Source organism: Strix aluco, chromosome 1, assembly GCF_031877795.1.
Source record: "Strix aluco isolate bStrAlu1 chromosome 1, bStrAlu1.hap1, whole genome shotgun sequence".
NCBI classification, from domain to species: domain Eukaryota; kingdom Metazoa; phylum Chordata; class Aves; order Strigiformes; family Strigidae; genus Strix; species Strix aluco.
The window spans coordinates 114,515,338-114,535,558 of record NC_133931.1 but is presented as its reverse complement, the minus strand read 5'-3'; the positions used below and the strand labels follow the sequence as shown (position 1 = coordinate 114,535,558).

The 20,221-nt window shown below is 34.9% G+C and overlaps 1 protein-coding gene across 5 annotated transcripts in view; it reads left to right on the top strand.

Moving 5' to 3' along the window:
* Positions 1 to 20,221, top strand: part of ESYT2 (extended synaptotagmin 2) — a 91,605-nt gene that overhangs the window by 58,532 nt on the left and 12,852 nt on the right. For 2 of the 5 annotated variants that reach the window (XM_074831762.1, XM_074831798.1), the window contains 10 exons: positions 2,075 to 2,130; positions 6,323 to 6,443; positions 7,012 to 7,188; positions 7,602 to 7,684; positions 8,969 to 9,017; positions 9,724 to 9,813; positions 10,348 to 10,443; positions 13,344 to 13,445; positions 17,852 to 17,914; positions 19,888 to 19,962. In XM_074831762.1, coding sequence (XP_074687863.1) covers positions 2,075 to 2,130; positions 6,323 to 6,443; positions 7,012 to 7,188; positions 7,602 to 7,684; positions 8,969 to 9,017; positions 9,724 to 9,813; positions 10,348 to 10,443; positions 13,344 to 13,445; positions 17,852 to 17,914; positions 19,888 to 19,962 — 912 coding nt within the window. The remainder of the gene's footprint in view (positions 1 to 2,074; positions 2,131 to 6,322; positions 6,444 to 7,011; positions 7,189 to 7,601; positions 7,685 to 8,968; positions 9,018 to 9,723; positions 9,814 to 10,347; positions 10,444 to 13,343; positions 13,446 to 17,851; positions 17,915 to 19,887; positions 19,963 to 20,221) is intronic. The other 3 variants (XM_074831770.1, XM_074831780.1, XM_074831789.1) reach the window with 3 other exon arrangements.

Genomic DNA, 20,221 nt, shown 5'->3' with positions numbered 1-20,221 from the left:
GGTTTTCCTAATGCAGTCCAGGATAGCGTTAGCCTTTTTTGTGACAAGGGCATGTTGCTGGCTCATATAGATTCTTGCGGTACATCCCATGATATGTCTTGCCTTTTGTTTTGGAATATTCAGTTATGAAATCTTACTGCCTTTTCAGCTGAAAGGATAATGATTTTTTTTCTGCTTAGTTTTTTGTTACAAGTAGGCTAGGTGCTTCATACATAACATTGTTGAACTATTTTGCCACCACTACAAAAGCAAATTAAGTAACCGTGTTCCTTATATAAGTAAATGTATTATGTGTGTCCTTGTTTCGACTGGGATAGAGTTAATTTTTCTTAGTAACTGTGTTTTGGATTCAGTATGGGATTTCCTGTGAGAAGAATGCTAATAATACACTGATGTTTACAGTTGTTGCTAAGAGATCAGGGACTTCCCAACTCCCATGTCCTGCCTTTGTGCAGGTGTACAAGGGATGGAGCAGAGCTAGAGCACTGGACCCAAACTGGCCAATGAAATATTCCATATCTACAATGTAATGTCATGCTCCATATATAAAGGAGGGTTGCCTGGGAAGGGGGGCGTTTCTCTCACTTTCAGGTTTGGTTTTGGGATCATGGTTTTTCAGAATTGATAGCTGGGAATGGACTTGGTATAATTCGGCAGGTGATGAGCAGTCGCATTGTCCATTACGTGTTTGTACTCTCTATTATTGTTTTATTTCAATTATTAAACTGGTTTTATCTCAACCTCCGAGTCTCCCTTCACACCTCCAATTCTGTCCCTGTCCCCTGGGTGGGGGAGGGTGAGCGAGCAGCTGCATGCTGTTTGGCTGCCGGCCGGGTTTAAACCATGACAATATGTTATCTTTAGTCAAAGTATTCACAAAGGAAATCACTAATTAAACTATTAATAGATCCTTTATAAAAGAATGGTATGCGCTGGGGTTTTTTAATAGAAAATGAATGTAGGGTGATTATTCTTGCCTGTTTGTGGAAAGATGCAATATATGTTCTTGCAGAGATTTGTTTTGTTTCAGCATTTAACTGAACCACCACAATTAGTTTCTTAACAGGAATCTCAAAATTCTTTAACATTTTTCATGCTGTTATTCTTAGATTGAGTTAGTTGGATTTGGAAACATGGTGGTATTTGGGTGGGTTTGGATTTGTTTGTTGCTTATATTCAATTAACTTCTACACAGTTAATAGAAAGTTTTCAGTGAGAAGGGAGATAAGGAAACTTGCTTCTGTTAGTTTTGTTATCTAGAATTAGAAGACTATAGGATTGAAAAGGACGTTAGAAATTAGTTGTTAATACCAGCATCCCTGAAGCAGAATAAGCACCTTTTATAGCATTTGTATGTCTAATATTCTGTAAAGATTTTTAGCGAAGAAAGTACATATGATCTAGCAATGATTTATCCCTATTAATTATTTCTGGCAATTTTTCTTACTTCAATACTTAATCCTGTTGATACCTTTCTTCTTTACTTAGATCAGTGGTAGAACGAGTTTTTCTCTTTGTCACTGAAAACAGCCTCCTCTGTGTTTGCAAGCTGTTGTCACATCCTTCTTCCACCTTCTTAATCCAAATCCTTCTTTCTTTTCATTGGTCATGTCTTCTAGATCTCTTATTTTCCTGGTCTTAAATGGGATATCAGCTTGTTATACTTTGCAAATTCATGTTGGTGACTGTTCATCTATAACAGGTCTATGGTGAATATGAAAATATTTCTTCAGAAAATAGGACTGCTTTTCATGATTTGATACTGGGTTTATGTAGTACATACTGTGTATACGTGTATATTGGAGTGTGTATGTGTGTATTTATACGTATGTGTGAAAGGGTGGATAAGAGGATGGCAAGTTGTTTTTATAACTCTGTTTTAAAAACCGTGGCTAAAAATTGTTTAGAATGGAAGAGGTTTTGATTTTCTGTTTAAGAAAATCCTGGAAACTGGTTATTAACCCTCCACTGATCAGAATCTATAGTGATCAGGTTTATTTCTTCAGTGTTGTGAATTCTAAGTAGCTTTTTTTTTTTTTTTTTCTTTTTCTTCTTTTTTCTCTGTAATTCACAGCTTTTGGAAATTAACTGGACTGGACTGACCAATCTTCTGGATGTTCCAGGACTGAAGTGAGTATATGTAAGGCAGTGTTTGATATTCCCAGGGGCATTTTAATATTGAGACAATGGCTAAGGGGATAATGGAGGATCTGATACGCACTTGGATTTGTGACTAGTCCTTTTATTGCATCCCATAGTCTCAAGAGTTGGCTGACTCCAGAATTATATTTTATTGTTTAAAAACAAGAGTTTGAATTTGGGTATTAAATTAAACCTTCAGTGCTCAATTGTGTGACTGAAACAGTTTTTGCTTTACTTAAGCCTGTGAAGCCTTTGCATGGAATCCCAGCTGAACAGTTTGAAATTAGACCTTGCACTAAGTAGGTTAATGGCTGCAAAAATTGCTTATGTGTCAAGCCCGCTTAAGACTGCCTCTGAGGAGAGTGAGGTTGATGAGTGGGAAAATGGCTTCCAAAATACAGCTCCTGAGTAATAATTTGCTCTTTTGACATAACACTAATAAATTTACATTTAGTACTTCAGCTTACTAGGCTCCTGAGATTCCTATGCTACATATTTTCCTGTCTGCAAACACAAAACCTCAGATGTAAACAAAGTCTTGCTAAATATCTCAAGTTTGTGGTTTCCAGAGCAACCAAGCTTGGCCACATATGCATAAAATGGTGCCATCTAGATGTGGTATAGTTTCCATAGTAACAGTAGCTGAGGTGACTCATGTTCTGCCTTGCCAAGAAATTTCTTCAGTGCTGTATTTGTTTTTCTTATCTGTATAGATAGATTGGTACGACAGCTTGACATATTGTAGTTGTTATAAACAATGATGAACAAGAGATTGCTGATGCCACAGGTACTTTTTTCATCCTGTGGCTGTTGGCTGCACCCTAAGCTACTTTTTGTACTCTATTTGCAGATGTCTTTTACTAAATGAACTTGTGCATTTGCTGCTGGAAGCTTCTCTGTCAGCTGTTAACAATTTCCATTGCTCTTCATATATGACTCCACAAGGAGAAGGACACAAAAGTAATTCATATTCCATCATTAGTGTAGCTTACAGAGGAGTGAAATTAAAATCTCTATGTAAGGAGGAGCCACATTCTGAGAATACTCAAAGTGCTCTCAGGAGGAGATGTGGATGATGGGAAGATGAATTATGTTATGGTTGCTTGAGATACACTAAAAATACTCTATGCAGTCAGAGATGTGCTGTGTCTGCAATATGAATAAAGATGATGCAGGAAAAATACATAGCTGGTTATTCTGTCACTAAAAATTAAGTAGAGCTAAACAGAGAGGAATACAAAACAGTAGGTGACTGCCAATTATTTTTCTCCCATGAAATTGAGCTTTTGAAACCCTTACTATGATAAACTATATGAAGGATTTCACACTTTTCTGATTTTTGTGAACTAGAAAAATAATTATACTTGGAATCAATGACTTAAGAGTTTTACAGTCTTAAGAAGCTTTCTATTGATGGTGCATCAACATAAGGGTTTCAGTTGATAGTTCCTTCTCTGTTGCTTGATCAGTGAGTTGTCTGTTTTCCATAGATCAGGTCGCTTAGTTTAAGTAATAAAATAATGAAAAAGATTGTAATTTTTGCCTTGTATTCATGAAAAATACTTTCCATCTGGGAGCATCCCAGTTGGCTAGTATTTGATTAGGTAAGTTTTAAACAGCTTGAAAGTGTCATGTTGTTCCAGAATTCGTTTAATTTATTACTTATGATCTTTGGTATTCTTTTTCATCTCCCTGTTTTTAAAGACAGGATATCTGCTACCTCCACTGAGTCCAGTTTCTCTGTGTAAAGTTCAGTGAAATTCTGTTACTGCTGACTCATTTTTCATATTCATTTCTCAAATGTTTTAGGGAAATTCAAGCATTTATGTTAGGATAAAATTGTGAGACTGACCTTTGGAATCACAGAGTTGGGGTTTGGTCCTAGCATGAAGGATTACAAATCCTCCCAGTGACTGGGCTGTGTTGTGCTTCAGGCTGTTTCTTTCTTATTTAAGGAGATCTGCTGTAGCTCCATTTGATCATTAGTCAATCTCTGAACCTTTTGCTAGTCCAGGATGGTTTTATTTATGCCTATAGCTTATTTCATAATGTATGTGATCTTAACTAAACACCTGAGAAGGCAGCTCTGGTACCATTGCCTATCTTGCACTGCTCATTTGCTTTCTCTGACCTGGATCAGTTAGTTTTCTCCATTAATCATCTGTTCTTAAGGCATGCACTTAATTGAACATATAGGCAGAGCTTTCTCTTCTTGCCAGGTAGGGACACTAACCGAAGCAGGAACAAACTAAATTTATCTGATCTCTCTACTGGAAATTTGTCATCAGACTTGTATTTTGATACCATCATCTCACCATGCCTTTTTGTTTTTTTTCTTTTGAATATTAAGATGTTGAGACGTTTTTCTCTTAATTTTTAAAGTCAACCCTAACAAACTAATCAGTTCTATTTTCTTGTCTCATTTTAGAGAAAGCTTAGCATACATAAGTTGAAAACTTGATGTTTAGCAAAATGGAACTGAAAGTTTGAAAAGCAACGTGTTACAATGATGACTAAAGGAAGCTACTTATTTTCAAATAACATGATTTTCTTCTCAAAGGAATTGTCTTAAGAATTACTGAAACTATAAATTTTTGTAGGATTCAGTATAATGTAGAATGAAAATCTTTGTACATGTGATTGGATAAGCTCTGCAAGGAAGGAAGGGGAGTGAAGACTTGTCTTTAGGACAGATGTGAATTAACTCACAGAAGTGGAGAAGAAACTTCCTCTGAAAAATATCTTAATGTTTTCCACTGCTGCTTATTTCAGAGAATAAGCAGGGGTCTGCACAGACCTGTCCATTGATCTTAATGCAATCTTGTTTCTTCTGTTCCGATTATACTGGATGCTATTAAAAAGTCAGCCATGTTCTATCCTGTATCATAGTTCATCTAGATTTACAGTGGAAATGGGCAGCCAAGGGGATGCAGGCTGTACACGTTGCAAGTCTCTGGCATACAAGATCAGAGTGAATTTGAAATGGGCCAGATTGTATTTAATGGATTAATTCTGTTACCCATATGTTTATTGCGCACCATGAAATTTTCTTCCCAAATGAAAATGTAATATATATTACATTTCACTGCAGCTTTTGTGTTTTTATAAATACACTAGCTGCTGAGTCAGAGCTACTCCCAACTGCAGGTTCAGGTTCAGTCTTAAAAAAACATTAGAAGGTGATTACACTCAAGTGAAAATATTCTAAGTAATCAAACATTCTCTGCATCTTAATTTCATAACGACTGTAAAAGAATCGTAAGTGTATCTAGGAGGAGAAATCATTCATCCCTGAAGCAGTTCCACCAGCTTTAGCAAGAGTGCACCTGCAGTTCAGAATATCTCAAGTATTTTTATAATTTTCTCTCTGAACTTTTGTACATACCTCTAAATTTTTCCTGGATACTTGACTTATATGGTGAATTGCACCACTCCAGTTCTGCCTTTTTTGCCAGTGTAGGCAATGTGTGTAACCAGTAGTGTTGGTCTGAGAACATACCGATTTCTTGTCAGTTCAGACCCAAACTGGGCAAACTTGTAGCTTAGGAAATATTTCTTTTCTGTGTTTGTGGAGGGGTATGGGGTTGGGTTTTTTAAATGATTCATTACCAGTGTGATTGTACTGCCACTCCCTTTTTGACAGAAGAAAACCTGTTTTGCTTCCCTAGGCTATATTTTACTCAGCCATGAGCATGTTTGTTTCTGTTTTAAATGATGGTCCTCCCAGATCAAGAGGACAACTTGTTTCATAACAGTACAGGAATGGTTAGCCAAACTCTCAGGGACAGTTAAATCATTATTGAAATACAAAAGTAGATTAACGGTTAACATATGCTTGGTTATATGCAATGAAAGCAAGAAGATTTAGGAAATAGCCTTTTACCCTGGGTGGCTTTAAAAGGCGGGGGTGAGGGGGGAAGTTGGTGACAGGGAAATGAGAACTTTATATTCATTTCTGTGGTTTCTGCTATTCAGTGTCAGCTGCTTCCACCTGGTGGCCGTTTTGGCAAGAAGCCTTTATTTGAAAAAGTGTGTTTAAAAAACCAGATGTGTCTTCTACAAGCCCCCAAAAAAGCAAATTTTTACTGTATTTACGTTGTTAAGCAGTAAAAGGAGTATATTACTGTGACATAATATGTTTAATTCTCATGAAGTAACTGAGCATTATTTTCTTCAACAGTGGCTTATCAGATACAATAATATTGGATATAATATCCAACTACCTGGTCCTTCCAAATAGAATTACAGTCCCCCTTGTCAGTGAAGTGCAGATTGCTCAGTTACGATTTCCTATACCAAAGGTAAGCATGTTTCTGTTAATACTAATAATTTGGCATTTAATTTTTTCTGTAGTAGTAACTGTTAAAGATGTGCACGTCTATGTGAATTTCTAAATACAGTTACTGCAGTAGTACAAGTTATTGTGAATCCAGTCACTTAATTGATTTAATTTATAAACAATTTCTGTAGAGGATAGTTTTGTTTTGCTAGAATCTTAAACATATTACTTGCTAAAATACAGTTCAGCTGTATAGACAAAAAAATTAAGTATCATATGTTATATATTATCACTGTAAGTTATCTTTAGTGCTCTTCACTTGAAAGTTGTTACTATTTATTGCTACTCACTTCCAGTAGCATGGCATTTCTTGATATAACTGGCATTGTTGACAGTTTTTCTTTTCAGGAATCTCTTGAGTGCTAAGTCTGCTGTGTGTGTGGATAATCATTGATATCCTTCCATTTACAGTGTGTCCAAAGTTTCATGTTAAGAAAATCACAATGGAAATTATAAAACATATGTTGCATAAATTGTGATGACATGGAAGCTTTCAGATTACTACATTAACTCATCTTTTCTTTTTTCAGGGCGTTCTAAGGATACACTTTATTGAAGCTCAGGACCTGGAGGGGAAAGATACTTACCTAAAAGGGATTGTCAAAGGAAAGTCAGATCCTTACGGAATTATCCGTGTGGGCAACCAGATTTTCCAAAGCAAGGTCATCAAAGAAAATCTCAATCCAAAATGGAATGAAGTTTATGAGGTATAACCGATAAAAATACCTTGTGCATTCTGTAAAGTTGTCTTCTAAAGTTTCTTTTGTTAAAGATGATATTCTGGGGCCTTCCTCGAGGAGCTTCTAGATGCCTCCCTCTAAAAGCCCAAAGTTATGTAACAAAGCAGAAATTCTCCATTGATGTATATACTTTTTTTGTCTAGACTTAGCATCAGTAATTCTGAAAAGTAGTCTAGTCTCTTAAAGCCAGCATTAGCAAATTGTATCTGAAAAGGTCTTATACTTGCTCTACTCATTAAATTACATATTTTTTAAAACGTTTGCTTATTGATATGTTTTAATACACAGAGGCACTGCAGTTCAATGTTTTACTGTTACTATGCCATTTAACAAAGCTAGTTAGTTTTACCATTGACAGGGCCATCTTACTGTACTTCCAGGCCTTAGTTTATGAACATCCAGGACAGGAGCTAGAGATTGAGCTCTTTGATGAAGATCCAGATAAAGATGACTTCCTGGGAAGGTAAATATGGAAAATACATTTGTAGGTATTGAAAAGAGATGACATATTTTGATGTAGTCTTTTTTTTTTTTATTTTCATTTTATTGCACTTGTAGTTCTATGTTACTGTAATTATGAATTACTTATCTTTCAAAAATTATGGTAGTAAGTAGTTCCCAAATTACTTCATATATGTAAATATATGCATATAAAAATATGCTTGTGTGTATATATACACATCTATATGTTTACATATTTTTTTAAAAAATAAGGTAAGTATTGTGGGTATCCAGAAAAAATTGTACCCTACCTGCTTTAATGTTTGTAAGCTAGCATTAAGTCTTAATTATTTCATCAGGCAAAGTTAATATAGCTTTATCACTCTGTATCTTCATCTTCATAGTTTTTAAATGGGTATCTCACAGTTTATTTTTCTCTAAGAGCTGTTCTTAACTATTTGATTAAAGAAAAAATTTGGCTGTAATGCTTTCGCAAACATTACTCACTTTTAGATTCCATAGGCCTACCTTTAGTGTTTACCCATAAACATTTCAGGGTTTTAGTCAGCTTCTTTCTCCAGTAATTTGTCACCTTTATTTCTTGCAGAGTTTTGGAGCTTCCCATTGTTGCTTTCCATACAGAGTAGAACTCCCTTATCTTTCCAGCTCCTTCTCTCTTTACAGGAGCAACAGTACCTACTTCTCTTCTCAGTAAAATAAAGAAGTAGGTAGTACAAAGGCTTCTTTTCTTTGCACTTCCCTAATCTTACACTGAAGTGGTGGGGGGGAAAGTGGCATAATGTGTACATCAGTACTAATAAAATAAAAAGCCACGACAAACGTTCATGCACTGGCATGCAGGTGTCTGCCCTGTTTAATTTTTAGCAGATTACTTGGTGCGTTTTTAGCTTGTGTAAACTAGCACTCTCCCAGACAATGCCAGAGTGTGAATTTGGTCATAGCATACGTCCAGGGGCTATTTCCAGTGGGTAGTTTGGATGTGGTCACTGTTTTGAGAGTTTGGTCATATGTATGTGAGCCATATTGTGCCAGTTGCCCTCGTAGCTACAAAATGGGCTCTAATATAGGCATATTTTTTGTTATCCTGCCATTCATCTTTGTTCAGCCATTTCATTCCCCACTTCTTCCTCTCTTAGGGGCTAAAAGAATAGTATTCTGTTCTTTTGATCTCAGTGGAAGCCTCGATACTCAGCAAGCACAGGGTGGGGTTTGAGCTCTGTATTAGATTGTTTCCTTCTTGGCTAAAACACTGATTTTTATTTTTTTTTCTTTTTCTTCTTTCTAGTCTGATGATAGATTTAATTGAAGTTGAGAAGGAGCGTCTTCTAGATGAGGTAAGTGTTCAGTAAGTTTTGGGTTAAAAACACCATGTTGTGTAAGTAGTTGTTGTTGTAGTATTATTATTTTTTTCCTGGAGATAGTTCCTGTATGTGCATTAATATCCGTAATGCTATAGAAATAAATCCCCTGATGATACAGTGGTTTAAGGGATATATGATATATTAATATGATATATTAAGGGATATATTTCACCAATGGTGAAATTTGAAGAATTATGCCATTTTTCTTCTGTCTTGGGGTTTTAAGATTACTAGTATGTTAATGCAAAAACCAGTACTTCTTCTATTTGGTGAGAGCTTTTTCTTGCAGGGGAATAGTTAAGTACCCAGTTTAACTATTATTAGACTTAGCAGACTATTTTTTGTCCTATATGTAAGAGAGATTTTATAGTACTGTTACACAGGGTCTGTATTTCCAGAACATCTTTATAGAACTTAAAGAATTCTCTTGATATTTTAAAAATGCTTTTACTATACAACATAGAGGTTTGCATGGCTGTTTTTGTTACTCTGTGTTGTAATATTTAGCGTAAAATAGGACATTTTAAACAGTGAATCAGATTTTTTCAGGTTTTGCAGACTTTGGCTCTGTGAGATTTCTGGTAGATCTTAGCATTTCCTAAATGTCCTGAAGAGCCAATTGCAATCATATATTTGGTTGGTGTCAGATTTATTTCATGTTACTTTGCTTAACTTTTAGTGGTTTACTTTGGATGAAGTGTCCAAAGGAAAATTGCATTTAAAACTGGAATGGCTCACATTGATGCCAACTGCTGAAAATCTAGACAAGGTATTAAAGGAACACATTACTTACTTATATCCTAATCTTGATTGTTGTGGGGTGTTTTTTGATGTGTGGTTTTTTTAAAGTATGCAAGTAATTTAATTTTTTGGCTGTTGTGAATTTGGATAAACCTGTAACTTCATTCCAAGTTGTTTGTCTTTAGAAATCTCAAACCAGTCATAACTGTCAATCTACTCTTGTGGCATGGGATTTTAAAATGGTTTTGTGTCCTCTTCTTTTCTGTTAATGTTACGGTTTGAGAATATCAGCTAACATTTCATTAGCTTGGGAGATAAAGCTGGATAGGATATTATAATTTGTCCCATCTAAAATAAAAAAAATAAGGAAAGGGGGTGGAAATTTCCATAAAAAATGGGTTTGAAATACCTATATGAGTCTTAAACTTATTTCTTATGTGTTATAGCATACATGTGTGAATGTTTGCATTTTGGGAGATGTTTTTAAAATATTTTCCAGGAATGAGACAGAAATAATATTATTTGATTTTTCAGAAAGGCTTACAGTATGTTTTTGGTTTAGGTGCTAACAAGCATTAGAGCTGATAAAGACCAAGCCAATGATGGGCTTTCTTCTGCATTGCTTATTCTCTATTTGGACTCAGCAAGAAACCTGCCCGTAAGTTATATTCAGATGGATACCCTTTTGTCATGGGTATCTCTTGCGTACTTCCAGCATGTCTTGCTTGGTAGTATGGCACACTGCTTTACTAACGCACATTATGCCATGTTTTCTATACTTTCTCTCCTTTCAAAACGTGTAATGTAAGGTCCACATTTCTGATAGTATAGCATTATAGATATATATTTAATAAAACATCACTCTTTAATCAGTGTGATTTTTCTTTAAAGAATGCTCCTTTCCTGGACTTGAAAGGCTGCATGGTTTTATTGCACAGTGTTTTCCATAAATAGTATGGGATTAGCATGAGATATTTTAAGGTACTAACTGGGAAAAGGCCTACTTTCTTGAGTTCAGGTAAACTTACTTGCTTTGGTTTAGGGTATCTGTGGTAGATTTGAAGGTACTGAAGTCCTCATCATGAAATTAATACTGTGCAGTTGATGTTACAGTGGCAGAATACTTGTACAAGATTTCTGTCAGGTTGTAATTTGGAGTATTGTTTATTTGCTTGTGCAAAACAAAACAAAAAAAATTAATGGTTCTGTCATTATATGGATTATACTATGGGACTGTGAAGCAGCTTGTTTATGACAAGCACAGACTGTTTTGTAGTTTATTTCAGGTTAGTAAAGTACTGTTCCTGGTTGCAAGTGATAGCAGTAATGAAGTAAACCCTACCATAAATAGATATGTAAAGCATAACACTGAGTTTTTCTGGTTTTTAGCATTGCCATTAGATGAGAAATTCTGGAAGTGATGACTAAAATACTAGTCAGAGAATAAAGTTTTCAAAGCTCAGATTTTTTTTTTGCATGCATTTTGTAAATTTGTCCACTCAAATTTAAGTTAAAATGCTGCATCAGAGTGTTAACAAATGAAACCTTAGTAGCTTAAACAATTTACATCACTGACTAGTGATTTTGTGTCTGCTCCAGGGTGTATAGAGCAGTGTTTGGAAGTAGTATTTATAGGTTATTTTGAAAGTGAAAAGATGGAGCTCATTTGGAATAGAGTTCTGCATTATCTTTTTAACCTCACTATATTGCATTCAGGGGAACTCTGTAACTTCACAGAAAAAGAGTAGAATTACTCTAGTACAGAGTAAACAAAAATAGAATAGAATTATGGTGTGCCTAGCATCAGTTTCAGAATACTGCAGCACACAGAAAAAGTCCATCCGCCATCTGTTTTGTGCACTAGATGACATTTCTGTATTTTGTTGTTTGACTACCGTATTTTACCGAAACTGTTATAAGTGTAATATATTTGTTAAAATACATTTAAGTCTCTTACTTAAATAGTTCAAAGTTCCCTCACCCACAATTTCCAATTTTTTTTCCATACAGCTGTGCTTCCTTAGATTAGATTAGCTTCTCCAGCAAATACTCAGAGGCATTGTCACAAGTTTAGTTTTTTCCCTTCCTGTTTTAAACAAACATTCTGTAACATTGTCTCCCTCTTTCAGAAAGGTTAGGCTGCAAGTCTTGAGTTCTGCCTACTTTTGAGGACAGTATTTTAATTTCAATGTCTTAATCAGTACTTCTAACCTGACCTCTAAACTGTAGGGCACAGAAAGGGCAAGTTCATTGCACAAAGCTGATGGGTTAGGAAATTTGGGAGCAGGATCCCAAATTTATTGCTGTGTCTGATGTTCTGTCTACAATACAAGATTGCCTGGGTGGATTGAGAATAAGGATGGTCATAGCGTGGGACCTGTTTAACACTCTTTTTTTTTTTTTTTTTTTTTTCTTGCTCTACCAGCACAGAAAAGCAGTTGCTCCAAATGACTCAGTATTGAACTTTGAGTCATTTTCTTTCCAGAAATGTGTTATAAAGAATATGATAGAAAGTATCATTGAACACTTGAAAATTCTATTTACAACAATGAAGTAATCCAATACTGTGTTAAATTTAAGTTGTCCAAAACCAGATACAAAAAGGCTTCACAGTTAGGTGGGGGGAAAAATATCATGGGAAGACTTATTCATGCGGGGAAATGAAAAGATTCCTACAGATTCTATAAAGACAATGCTTAGATAATATCATGGATCTGCTAGACAAGCCACAATGAATTATTGTGAATACAGCTTTATGTCCATTTGATTCTAATATGGAACAACATTTACAAGACTAAACATGAAAGTCTGCTGGCAGTTCTTGTGTTGTGTTCATATTCAGTGGTAGGGGTCATGTAGTATAATAGCAAAATTAATCGCTCTTTTGGATTGCTTGTACTTATGGGGAACAAAAAGTTCAAAGGGAATGATGTGTTAAAATTACACTGATCCTTATTAATAGTTTTGAAGAATTTTGCCCACAACTTTAATGTTGCAGCTAAAATATTTTCTAGATGAATAAGTATGTTTTATTACCTTCAAAATGGATTTCTTAAGTTAATGCTTATCACTGGTACATTTTAGATCTTGTCTTTAGCCTCGTTTTGTTTGAGTTACAGTGGATAATCCCCAGCACAGGCATTTCTTTTGCACAAATGCATGAGAGTTGTGTATTTCTGAGACACTGGGATGACTTAGCTGAAGTATGTTTCAAGTGAAATAGAGAAGGTGTAGAATGCTGGCCTCTAAATTTACTTAGTTGGATCCGCCGTATAAATATGAACTACCAAGAGTAAACTTGGAAAGTGGGTTAATATATTTGAATAATTAATAAAAAATAAGAATCAAAAACTTTTCACCTTGCTGCACTACAGAAAGTCATTTACTAGATGAAACTATTTGTAATGACAAACATTTACTTACTTTTTGTTATCTGCTGTTCTCTCTGGAATCCTTTGACTGTTTTCCTTAACTTTTTTGTGTAGTAAAGCTGCTTATGCATTCATTCTGCCACAATCCCATCACTCTGCTTTCTCCTTCCATTTCCATCTTCCTAAGAGTATCTACGAGGGAAACTTTGGGTGTGGATACTTAAAAGAGAGGAGAGCATCGGGACTAGTCTTTTGTGAAAACACTACCTCACTCTATAGAGCACTATTTGTGAGTTCTCTGGTATTATTTATATTGTACCTTTTATCTGCCAGAGTGTGGATTAGTGCTACTAAAGCCACTCACTCTAGTAGAATGAGAGCATGCAATTTGTTTTGCTGCATGGTTTCAACAAGTGTGCATTGTTTTTGTGCTATTTTTATTGCATTTTAAAGGCTACTTAAATTTCATTGATCAGCATATCATTGGGTAAGTAATTAACTTTTTATGATAAAAACCCAAGTTTGTTGTAAAAGCTCTTACATTTAACTTAAATTGCTGATTCACTGAGAAATAAAATGCATCCTATACTAGCACACTGTGTGCTGGTGAATTGTTGGCTTTTATTGCAAAGAAATTAAACTAATAAATATTACAGCCAACATCCCTGTAGTTTCTTTAAAAGGTGATGCACTCAATGTTTGTAAGAACTTGCAACCTCTCCACATTGGTTCAAGTATTGCTTTAAAAATGGGTGTGGTTCTTTGTGCTCCCCAAACTATATATTCCCTTGTAAATTCTATTTCACTCCATGATGCTCCTTGTTTTGCAAACTCCCAAGCTCCTTTTCTTTTTTTCAAATTATTCTGTAGTCAGGGAAACGCAGGCTAGGGAGAGCCACCAATTAATATTTTTTGCTTTTTTTTTAACATAACAAGATTACCACAAACTAATGAGTCTCTGAATATCTTACACTTAAATCTGCAAACACAACCTTGGTATCTTCAAAAAGAATAAGAATCTGTTCAGAATAAGAACTCTCTTGCCGGAGAGAGGTGGGTATGCCACTGTAGATTGTGCAGATAAACTTGTTGCTGGCTGGCTACTTTGGGCTCATATCATAAACTTTGGTTTAAAAACACCTTCTCTCCTGCCACCCCCAATCCCAACAAAACCATTTTCTGTGGTCCTTTAAGTTAGTTTCTGTGTAGAAATTAATTTTAAAGTATCAAAAAAGGTGCATCCATTACCAAATTTTATTAAAATTTAACAAATAAGAAATGCAGTTCATAAGCTATGATTCGGTTACCTTGGTATTAAAACTGATAAGTAGTTGCTGTTTCTTTTAGTTATAAAAATACTAGATACATCCTAAAAATAATTTTAAAGAATCAAAACGCTTGATAAAAAGTATAGCCCTGATCTTTTTGTTGATCTTAGGGCCTTTGCATTAAGACATGTCATCTACATATATCAACATCTATTTAGACATTGGACAAAACTTTCCAAATACCTGAAATGATTTGTGAGTCAGAGTGGACAGCAGCCATTTTAAGATAGCCAGATCTGGATTTCCTTCAACAGCACTGTTGACTGCCTTGTTCTGCAGTTGCATGGGTCCTAGTCTTGCAGCAAGCAAAGGAGATTTATGGCTGGAGGCCAGGAGAGAGGAGAGGACTATAGTACCACAGAAATAATAACATCTTCAGCAGTCATTAAACTGCATCTTGTTTTCAGGGCATCTTTAAACGGAAGGTATTATGCAAACATTCACACCTGCAAGTTCAGATGTATGGTTACATTGATATGCAACATGAGTTACTTCGCGGAGGAGGGAGTGTTTAAAAAGCAGGCTCACTTTATATAGGGAGAGGAAAATTCAATGCCCTGAGTACTGTCTGTTCCTTTCTACGCAGTTTTATTGACTGCTGAGAACTTAGATTCATGACACCTAATTCAGACATTTACCCATCTAAATCTGATTTATTTGAAGGAGTATGAATAGTATTCTTAGTATAATTTCTGAAAGTGAGTAACACTAGCTTTATGATACGTTATCATTAGTTCATAACAATTTTTCTTTTAATTTGGTGTCTATATGACATATAAATTATCCATATTTTAAATCAGCTCTTACAGATCAGTGACTGTCTTCTGCTTATCAGCTGAGGATATGCTCACAGATTTAGAAATTTCTAAAGCTCCATTTTAACCCAAGCAAGACTTAGTGAGTCACAGAAGTAATGAGTCATACTCCAGATCATATTGAATTAGTATCTGGCTTAATAAAAAACCAGCTTGTTATTTGCATTGTAATTTATGGCTTTGTTATTAGGATTTTCTGCAAATGTCACTGGCTGTTACAAAATGCTAGCCTGAATTCCACTGTGCCAGTTATCATTATCGTTCTTGGATACCCATCTCCTTTTCCTATAACTGCATAGGCACTCAGAACCATAGCAAGACAATTTTGTCACCCAAGGCAAGACCTTTTCTTGGCTTTTTATATTGAATACTCCCTTTTCTTCTCCTAGTCTCCTCCCGCCCAGCCTTTCAGCCACCATCCTCATGGACCTGCAGCTCCTTCCCTTGAAACCTGAAGTCTGGCTTAAACATATTTGCCCCAGCTGATGTCCCTCTTGGCCTATCCTTGCTATGATTCCAGAGGAATTGAGACATGTTCAATATCCAGGAATCATTGGTTGCCCGCCTTTATAATTGATCACATAGGTTTGTTTTTGACTTTTAAAATTCTTTGAAATAATAATATAGGGGAAAAAAGAAAGATGTGTACTGCAGGTGCAAATGTGAAGGGAAGATGGCCAGTAAGTTGAGGGGCAGTTTAGGATTTAAAATGATCTTGATGAATTGTAGATATGATCTGAAAAAATAAGATACTTTTCCATAGAGGATGGTTATTGCACCCATATAAATATGAGATGGAAATAGTTGTCTGATGGATAGCCCTACAGAAATGGATCTATAGTTGTGCTCTATCATATTGTTTTGAAAGACAAACACCATACTGTATATAGAAAAGAGGAAAGTAGCCTGTAAGATGTATGGACTAGCCCTTCTGTTCTACTTAGCCATTACCAAGGCCTTGATTTTGGCTACAGCCATTTAAGGTCTGGAGGACAGCAGTGATGATAATGTTTAGAAAGTCAGTAAACATGACCAGCTGAGGAAGAGTGTTTAGCCTTAAGAAGTAAAGATGGGGATGGAAATGATACGAGGCTGCTGCAAACAAAGTGACTTTTTCATGTTTGTCAGAAAACAAGAAACAGTGCTTAAACTCTAGCAAGGAACATAACTGTTAGGCATAAAAAAATTTTATGAAAAAGGATAGTTAAACATTAGGATTGATATGTCTAGGGATATTGTGCAGTCTCAATCTTTGAAGGTCTTTAAGTACAATAGTAGTTCCTAACATATCAGATAAACAGCTGCGGAAGATTCCTTAATTTTATTTTAAGAAAAATAATAAAAAAATCCCACAAAACCAGCCAAACTTTATTTCTGATTTTTTTCCAGTTTCACCATATTCTATGTTCATTCTGAAACAAAAATTTAAAGCTGAATGCCAGGAATCTTATCATATATATTGGCCAACTTCAGCATATGACATTCCAAAATAAAATGTAAAAAAAATTTCTGTATAAAGGTTAAATCTCTCTTCAAATTTGAGTCACTTCTGGATTTGAATTTCAGGAAGGCATTTCTTTTGGCAGAGCATTAATAATATCAGTTCTTGTTCATAAACCAGCATGTTTAAAAAAGCCATTATACAATTTTTTCTGTTGCCACACACTAAAGCTTTTAAAGCAGAATTTTCCCTTGAAACAAAAATTTGTGCTTAAAGAAAAAGCCAGCCATAAGTATACTAACTTGAAGTCTGTTTTATTTCAAAATAGTATTTCCTGAAATTATTTCTTATGAGCTGAATGCAAGTTTTCTGTAACATTTTTGTACTTTACATGTGTCACTTGAAGAACAATATATTATTATTAAAATAAAATTTTAAACTTTGCTTAATTATAGTCAGAGGTTTTGTCCTGCTAAATCAGTTCAAATTCCTATTATTAGTGTGTTTGTATGTCTTCAATCAACTGCAAAAACGAGTAGACCTTCATTCTAGTTAGCATGCAGTGGTTGTAATGTTCATCTGCTCAAATGACTTAGATTTTTATAATGATCTAAGTCCTATCAATACTTTTAGCATTGTAATTTCTCACATAAAAGGACTCCTTCACATAATTACTTGACTTATCATCAGGGAAGCTTCTATGTTGTGAAAATATACCTAACTAAATTTAAAAAAGATTCGTTCAGAAGGCAGTCCATAGGACATCAGGCATTCAGTAAAACCTATTTAGTGAAGTTTCTTTATTATGGTTAAAAAAAAAAACAAACTGGTAAGGGAAATATGGCTGGACTGAGAGTACATTAGTTTTAAAGCAGAATACAAACATTCAGAGAGGATATGGAAAAAAAGTTTTATCAGACTTTTTGTTGTTGTTGTGGTTCCTTCATTGTTTTGCTTGAAAGATTTTTTTGGGGTTTTTTAGGTTGAGGTTTTTTTTTTTTCCCTCCCGCTTTGTCCTATGTTGTCATTTCATAATTAATTAACCTAGTAAAATTGCTTCATTGCATGACTTATTAACCCTTCCTATGTTCATTCTCTCCTGACTTAAAAGCATAATCCATTAGAATTTAACCCTGATGGCTTGAAGAAGGCTGCTGTTCAGAAAGCCCTAAAGGTAAAACTAATATAGTTGTCCATTTAAGGTCACGAAAGTAATGAAATGCACAAATGCCTGCAACACTTCTCTTCCAACAGTGTATGGAATTTCTGTTGCCAGATATATATTTAGTGCAATACTGTTTTACTTAAATTTGGTTTCAAGAAGCTGTCAAGACATTGCTAAAATACTATGGTCTCGAAATTTGAATTTTAGATTAGTCAAGTGGAGTATAGAGTGCTTTAGAAGACTGAGGAAAAAAATAGTCCTGAGAACTAATTTGAAGTAGTAACTAAAGAACAAAGCTGACATGAAAGCTAAGACATCTTTCACATACTGAGCGATACTTTATTGGTCAGCTCTGAATGACTAACCGATAAAACAAATCTCTGACATATTTTGAAATAATCTTGTTTCTGCTAGTTGTTTTTAGAAGGCTTTACATCTTTTATATAAATGGTAAATAAATTTAGCCCAGCTTTTTGATATGGAAGACATAGAGTTGAGAGGCAAACGTGGAAGGCATAAGCCAAGTTCTCAGCTGGAGGAACTTGGACAAGAGGCAGTCTCTAATAGACTGTCAATAGCAATTCAGTAGCAGGTGTTAGAGGTGCATTATATGTGTGTGTACATATTGCTACCTGTTTAGCATGAATTTAAATTATTTGTATTTATATATCAGCATAAGCAACACAGTCTTTTTGTCAACTTGTGTAGTTTCATCATTTTATAAAGAAAAGGGAGTTTCAGGCACCTTTTTACAAAGAAAAAACTAAACATATGTCACCTGCCATTTTAAACGCCATCAGCTGGAGTGTAATCTGACTTTCTGTTCCTTAAACTTTTGTATTCTGTTGTCTTTGAGAGTTAAATATTTTCAGTTAGAAGTCATGAGAAAAAGAAATGCGGCATTCATCCAAGAAAGGAGTGCTTTCTTAACAGCTTTTTTTCTAAAGGAAAGTATGGTTATTAGAAGTGTGTCACATTAAAGTCAAGTAATATTAGTGGAAATATGGTGTCCAAAATGTAAGTTCAGATCCCAAAACATGTAAAATATGCACATTCTTAATTTAAAAGTATAAAATATTTTAAATCAGTTGTAATTGTGACCTTACATGCATTAAGTAGATTTTAACTAACTTTTTGTTTACAAAGCTGATCTGTACAATTTCCTACATGGTAGAATTCAAAGTATATTATTAACCACGTATACTATATTTTCTAGGCCTTTTAAACTGCATTAACACCTGTTTGAGATGATTAACTTTCATGTCTAACTTTTCTTTCTAACTTAAATTTTTGTTAGGCTAATTTAAAATTTGCGAAACAAACATGTAGCTTGGAATGTTCCTGTGTATATATACAATTTGTTTCTAAACTGATGTTTATTTTCACAGTTTGATGTAATGCTATACAGCTGGTGAGCAAGGCTCAGATATGGCAGATGGTTGATTCTCTAATAAAGAGTATTTGGTAAACTGTAGAAATATACATCAGGTACTTTATAGGGCATCTTCTTTCTCCTCAAACTGAAAAGGGGGGAATATCAATGTTCTGATATTACATCAAATTTATAATACTACTGCACTGTAAATAAAGTAAGCTTGTGCTTTGCCCATATCTCCCATGTGCATGCAATATTCTTTTTGCAGTTTTAACTATGTTTCATTAGCTTTGGGGGGTGTAATGCTCATTAAAGGATAAGAATTTGCACCTTACCAGTTTCATTCAAAGAAAGCAGAAAGAAGTCTAAAACTCCTGCTTATTTGTAGGGTTTTGCTTCAGCGTATTTAGGGTAGTTGTATGCCTTCATGTTAATGTGTTCAACAGTTACTAGCCAGTCTGCCATTCCGGGCTGTTGAATAAAATACTGAGAATAATAGATAAGCATATAGTAGTATGCATACGATTTGTATTTTTAAGATGCAAGTTTCAGAAGAGAGAGGTTTTGCTTTATTCTGAAGGCAAAGGTTTTGCTTTTTCTTTACCAGTCAGGAAAGAAAATAAACAGCAATCCCAACCCACTTGTTTTGCTGTCAGTTGGACATAAGGCACAGGAAAGTAAGGTAAGTTCCTACTCTTTATACTTGGCTCTGTCTACAAACACTTGATGGCTCTGTGTACTTGGCATTGGCTATCAAGCTGTTGAGCATATACACTGCACTGAAAGTCGCCATCAGAACTGAAATTGCCAACAAGAAGCCAAGGATTGAATGGGTGCTTACTCAGTTTAAACTGTCTATGAGTTAGACCAGTTTTTTAACTATTTGTAGATGTCCTTCCACAGTAGGTTCTGATCTGCAACTGGGATTCCTACAGCAGTGA